The following is a 6,381-nucleotide window of genomic DNA, read 5'->3' on the forward strand; positions in this document are numbered from 1 at the left end:
CTCATTTTTGGCCCAAAACAGAAGCTTTGCGGACTTGAAAGCTTTCTTTTTCAGGAAATTACATCTAATAACATTGAAAATGGATAGTCTAACTTTTTTATTCCCGTTTGTCTCATAGGCTAACTTTTAAGGTCAAAAGTTAAAATAGCTGTTTATGGGGCAAGCAAAAGACAACACTTGTTAAACTTGAAGTTCTACCCCTAGGGAAAAAAGGGGTCAAAAAATTAATAGTGACACCGAAGTGTCCTATTTGTGCAAATCACCCCTTCTTTTTTCGTTTGTAAACATTGAATCGGCCCAACCACCCAATGATTTTCTCTTAAGGCCCATTTCAATATTATCCTTTTCCAGTTTTGAAAAAATAAGTTGCTTTTTTATCTTGTGCCAAAGCTACAGACTCAAGAATCTCACTGAATAAGTCATCGTTGTAACTGCTGAATTTTTAAATTAAAGCTTTATCTTCAAAATTCTTGCCGCGAAAATGGAGTCCCATGGTAACTGCTAAAACCCTAATTTCACTTTTCCTTATCAAAATTTGGGATTCTTTTTCTACTGAAATTTGTTTTTTTTTCTTTAATTTGAAAAAAAAATCATTAGGGCACAGAGGTTCAAATCCGAAGGCACTTCTTGCATCCCTCTTGAGCAAAAGAGAAAAGCTTCAAGATGAACTACGAAATGTTGAAAAACAAGTAAAAGGCTCTATCTTTATTGAATTATTTAATTTTTCTTTTCATTTATGATGTTCATTTTTTTTTTCTTCTTTTCATTTAATCTTTCTAATTGGATATTAGTATATTTTGTGTTGCTTTAGTGGGATTTATTTTTAGAAAATTTGTATCTGTAGTTTGATTTCTTGAGGTAATAAAACTTTTCTTTTTGTGTGTAATTTTGAGTATTTGCAGCATATGATATGAGTTATGAGAAATTGTCGCTTATTTGCTTTATCTGTTTTGTTGTTCAAATAGGAAACTAAATTATGGGGTGTTGGTTTGATGTAGGTTTATGAACTAGAGACGAGTTATTTGCAAGAAACGGGCACTTTTGGAAATGCGTTAAAAGGTTTCGAAGGCTTTCTATCAACATCGAATAAGAATGCAAAGTACACATCTTTCCAGTAGTTATCTGCTCAAGTTCTTGTAGTTGGAAAGTAGAAGTGATGGTTATTGCAAAAGATTACTTTTTAATGCAAAGCATCTCGGTTTTTCTCCAAAATTTATTAATGTCCCGCTTAGTATCTGCAATAGTTAACGTTTGAATATTACATATCCTTGATTTGATGGAAGGTAAAAATCGGCTTTCAGAATAATGTACGTCGTACTGATGGTTATTAAGGTTTATTAGCAATCGATAAGGATATGCTAGCCGATGGAATTGGTAATGAAAACCTTGTTCAATGAATCAAACACTTAGTTGTATTGACATAGTGTATATAGAAGTGTGTCCTACTTCATGTTCTTATTGCAATAACTGCTTAATTGCTACCTGGTATTGAGATAATGATAATAACGGAAATCAACGCTGAAGTTCTATGAATGGAAATAATCTAGACAGGAATGTCCTTGTTCTGAATTGTATGAGGTTGGGTAAAGCATATATCAACAAGTATATGTACTCTCATAAAAGGCATTGTTAGCAAGGTGAAAGAAATGATCATAAGAAAAGGGCCATTTACTGCATCTAATGTTACAAAATCTTTTCCAAAACATGAACTAAAGCAATAGACTGATTCCATGAGACTTTACTATCCTCTGCGTTATAATTCAAATCTCTAGATAAAATATAAAGATAAAATAAAATTCATCTCATATATTTAAGGTTTTGGTATACAATAATTTTTCCTGGAGTTTGTCCACTAAAGAGCGTGCGACTTTGAAGAAGTTTCCTGCAAACAGAATGCAAATATTTTGGAGATCTGATTAATTATCTCGTTAAGCTTAACAAGCCACCGATTGGAACATGATTAGTAACACCCAATGCACGAAACATTTGGAAGCTGGTTTTCAATTATGATAAAACACCGAGGACTATCCTGAATAAACAAACTTTCAATTATCAGACCTATATGTTATCTAGCCTAGATCTAATAAACATCACTGGTATTTTCAAATTAAGTGTTCATAAAAATCCACGCTGTAATGGAATTCTATGAGTAGGATCAGTGGCATCATTCCAATGTTCAAGTTTTCAATGTTAGCGAGATACTGCGCTGAATTAATTGAATGATCAGTATTTGGCGTTGCTTTCATGAAATAGAACATTGTTTCCTTGTCCAGAAGTGTTGTTTCCTTATCTAGTGATAATACCTTTTCCAGCTTGTAATACTTTCACTTCAATGTCATTTGACAGCCTCAAAAGGTCGAGAAAATTTCAGCTCGAAGACAGGCTATTCTCATTGTCTTCAGTCACTTCACCAGCAGTAAGTATTTTGAACACTCTAGAGCTTTTGTTTTACTACTTTATTACATGTTCTGGAATTTTCTGATTTTTGAGAAGTTATTTACTGTTGATGCTTATGATGCTACAAGTACAATTTGATTAAAAATAGGGTTCAAACCATGTTTTGCACTGCTTATCCCAATGTTTTTGGCATTAATAAGTGTTCCCCTATCCTTTTATAAAAAAACCCACTTAATCTTATCCAAAATGCCAAGAAAGGGATTACCCCTTAAAAGAAAAATCAGAAATCATAAAAATAAATAATACCTGCAGAATCTCATCTCTTGATTTTGTTTACAAGTTCCTTAGACCTCACATTTTAGGTAAGCCTTGGTTGGATAACTGGCTTACTGTTAGAAGATTATAATGATATTAATTGGATTAGCTATGCTATTAATAGATTTTTGAAGTATTGATACTTCAATATATGCAAAGATGAAGCATTAAATTTTTCGTTAGAGGCCAAAATAGGGTGCCCAAAGGAGGACTAGGAAATAGATGTAGTTCTTGCAATCCAAGTTCCTACAGTGGATTTAAATGAGTATGTTTTTGAGAATTATGAATAGATCTTTGAAGATTATGATTGTTACTTGTTGGATCTAACATTTGTTGGTAGGGAATTCCTTGTTCAATTGGAGATGGTTTAGCATTCTAGGGATTAATCAAATTTATTGATTTAATTGCACTACCTCTTTCCAAATGCTTTCCTTTAACAAGTTAAATTACATGCTCTTAGATCCCAATGACCTATTTTCTGTTCTGATATTGTCAAAGCTTAACTTTTCATGTTTTCTGCTCACATACATTTTATGGAAAAAATGGTCGAAACTCCAATTCAAAGTAGAGATTGTGCGAACAAGATGGCTCTGTTCTTTGTACTAAATAAATTTCATCTCATGCATGTATTTGCAAATTTCTGGTTTTGATTATATCGTCATTGTTATTTTTACTTTGAATCAGTCTGCTCTATCTCTACGTTCAACTGATACATTGGCCGTATGATACTTAAAACGTAGCACATCTTTTGGCCTTAGTAGATACCTGACGTGGCTGTTATATTCATTTATGTTTAGGCGGAAGAGCTTGGACTTGGACGGGAAGGTTAGTTTTTTTTGTTCCATGTACTTTAATATAAAGCTCTTGCAGTTTTCTTTTTGGTTTTGGGGGTGGGGAGCTAAATTCAAGCTGTTTCTGGGGAATGTCACTGAACCAAACTTAGACCTAATAGGTTATAACTGCATATTGCATTGTTTTTGGAGATGTTTTTGAGAATTCATTGTCTTTTTTCGCAGATGGAAGACCAGATCCTACTCAAGGTCGAATGAGGGGTGGAGGTTTTGCCACTAACGGACAGTATGTTCTGCTTTTTATGAAGAGATATCTTGCATTTATTGGAATTATTACAATGGTTAAGCCTATTATTTCTAAGATGCAGATTGAGGATGTAAAATGCAAATTTCTGTTTTCTCAAAATAAACTTGCAACTTCTTTATATTTGTTCTTTTTCGTCCATGATGTCTGTGAGTGCACCTCATGCAAGTACTACTGTAGGGGTAAACCAAAGAAGGGAAGAACCGGACCACGAGATGGAAGGAAGTTCCGAATATCAAACGACTTGGATCTTGATGATGAAGATGATCCAGATTCAGGCTTGAGATAGCTATCACTAACTTTATCTGCAAAAAACTGTGTTGTAGTTTGTTGTACCATATTATTGTATCATCGCTTGGTTGAATAAAATCCTATACAACTATGTATGCAGTCGATAAGTTTCTAGTAGCTAATTTCATTAGCTGTGGTTGTGGATGTGCGCAAGAACTTCCCTAGGTAAATTACATGTTCTGATCAATTTTGTACAGTAACACAATTTGACAAACAACAAGGGTTCTCAAGTGTTCATATTCTCTGAATTCGTCATTCGCCATATTACTATGAGATGTTGGATAATGGATATATTTATTTAGTTTTTCAACTCTTTTTACGTTTATTTAGTGCTAGTTTGTGCCTTGCTAAAATACTTTGGTAGACTGAGTTATTTGATATTTGTACTGATGGTGGGTGATAGCAGGTACTTGGTGGAATAGTCGAGGGACTTGACACCACTATTATAAAAAGAAAGTGTTGCTAAAATGGATTGAAAAGTCATAAGATCTGGTTACTGGCAAAACAGGAAAAAGATGAAGGTGGACAGAATCAGCCAGATAACCTGCCCTCAAAGACTTCCATATCTGGATGTGGTCACTCTATAGCAGGTGAAATCAAGTTAACTCTTTTAAGATTTCAATATGACAATCTTAAAAGGGTCAAATCAAAGAGAGTGTTTTATATTTATTCTCTGGCAGAAATGCAGGATAAAGCTGCGTACAATAGACCCTTGTTGCCTGGTCCTTTCTCGAACTCCATGCATAGCGGGAGCTTAGTTCATGGGGTTGCCGTTATATAATATTCACCAATGATTGAGGGTACATGTTAATACTGCGCCAGTAATTATGGCAAAGTGAACGTAGATAATTTCCACATTATAAGATCATAGGCATTGATTTCTTATTTTCTCTTCTAAATTAATTGTAATAGAACTAGGATAATTTTTTTTGTTCGTTGATATTTTACGAATAATTCATTTCGAATATGTCTACTCGTTGAATGATTCAGAGCCAAACCATTCACGTTCGCATCATTGAATTTGTATGTTAGTAAAATATTGGAGTCATCACATTTATATAAGTAAATGTACATAATTTTTTAGTTGTGAAAGCTTAGCAGAATTTTACCTAATGGCTTTTTAAAGTATATAAGTTGATATATTCAACTTTCTTATTAGGTAAGAAAGTGCACTCTAATGACAGTATTTCACTAGCATTAGTTAGCAACTTAACTTAACTTTGTCCATAATATCTACTTTAATTTATATATATGCAATACTAAAAAGAAATTTTATAGAATGGACTTTCCTAATATAAATATAGGGAACAGGGGTGTACATGGACTGGGTTAGTTCGGTTTTTATTAATTAAAACCAAACCAAACCAACTATATCGGATTGGATTGGTTCGATTTTGTCAGTTTTTTTTGTTAAATGAATGTTATTTCAGTCTTACCTTTTTAAACTTTTTATAAGTAAACATATATTTAATAAAAATTGACTAACATATGATCTATTAAAATATTTTTATGGTAGAATTTTGTTAATAACACATGATAGTTATTTTTTTTAGTCGTTTGACAATAATTTTTCGTTGATGTATACATTCAATGTTAAACGAATTTAATAATTAACCATAAAAATCAATATGATACCTAGTTAATGATAAGTTCTATTTAATTTTACATTATCGAAATACCACTTCAAATTCGAAAAAGATATAAGAATTTAATAAATCTTGACATATGAACATGGAAGAATAAAAAGATTGATGCATTTCAGTAACACTTGATAAGTTACTTAAGGTTAATAAAAATGGAGTACTTCATATTCTATTAAATATTATATTCCACAAGAGAATCCCAAATATTTCTAGAATTTTTGTAAAGAAAATTCTATATAAAGTCTTAAAAGTATATATAAAAATTATATATTTATATGTCGGTTTGGTTCGGTTTTTTTTACTCAATATCAAACCAAACCTAGTCGGATTTTTCAATCGATTTGGTTTGACTTTTCGGTTTGGTGTGGTTTTTCGGTTCGGATTGTACATCCCTAATAGGGAAGGTTATTAAAGAGCTATTTTTAAATTTGTTGACCACTTCAAGAGTAAACCAGGTAAAAAGTCTATTTAAGATATTCACTTATACAACAATAAATCCTCTATTATATGAATTCTCCTTGTTAATGTCGCTCCTCCTTCACGTGGTCATGAAACTATATAATTTAAAAAAAAAAAAAAAACCAGCTGATCAGATAAAAGTTAATCACAAAATTAATGTAACGTAGAGAAAAAAATTTGC

The 6,381-nt window shown here is 32.2% G+C and overlaps 1 protein-coding gene across 1 annotated transcript; it reads left to right on the forward strand.

The window, feature by feature from the left end:
- The first annotated feature begins 376 nt into the window (after positions 1-376).
- On the forward strand, positions 377-4,346 carry LOC104226235 (uncharacterized). Its single transcript, XM_009778176.2, has 7 exons — positions 377-494; positions 598-689; positions 999-1,099; positions 2,347-2,416; positions 3,510-3,537; positions 3,729-3,789; positions 3,988-4,346. Exons 1-7 carry the CDS (start codon positions 482-484, stop codon positions 4,094-4,096), a joined length of 474 nt encoding a protein of 157 aa, XP_009776478.1. The 5' UTR covers positions 377-481; the 3' UTR covers positions 4,097-4,346.
- The last annotated feature ends 2,035 nt before the right edge of the window (positions 4,347-6,381 follow it).

The sequence above is a fragment of the Nicotiana sylvestris genome, chromosome 1 (genome assembly GCF_000393655.2).
Source record: "Nicotiana sylvestris chromosome 1, ASM39365v2, whole genome shotgun sequence".
NCBI lineage: Eukaryota > Viridiplantae > Streptophyta > Magnoliopsida > Solanales > Solanaceae > Nicotiana > Nicotiana sylvestris.

Coding starts and splice junctions, on each gene's coding strand:
- LOC104226235 (XM_009778176.2), top strand. Junction 3,538..3,728: donor GCTTGGACTTGGACGGGAAG/GTTAGTTTTTTT, acceptor CTTTTTTCGCAG/ATGGAAGACCAGATCCTACT. Junction 3,790..3,987: donor GGTTTTGCCACTAACGGACA/GTATGTTCTGCT, acceptor GTACTACTGTAG/GGGTAAACCAAAGAAGGGAA.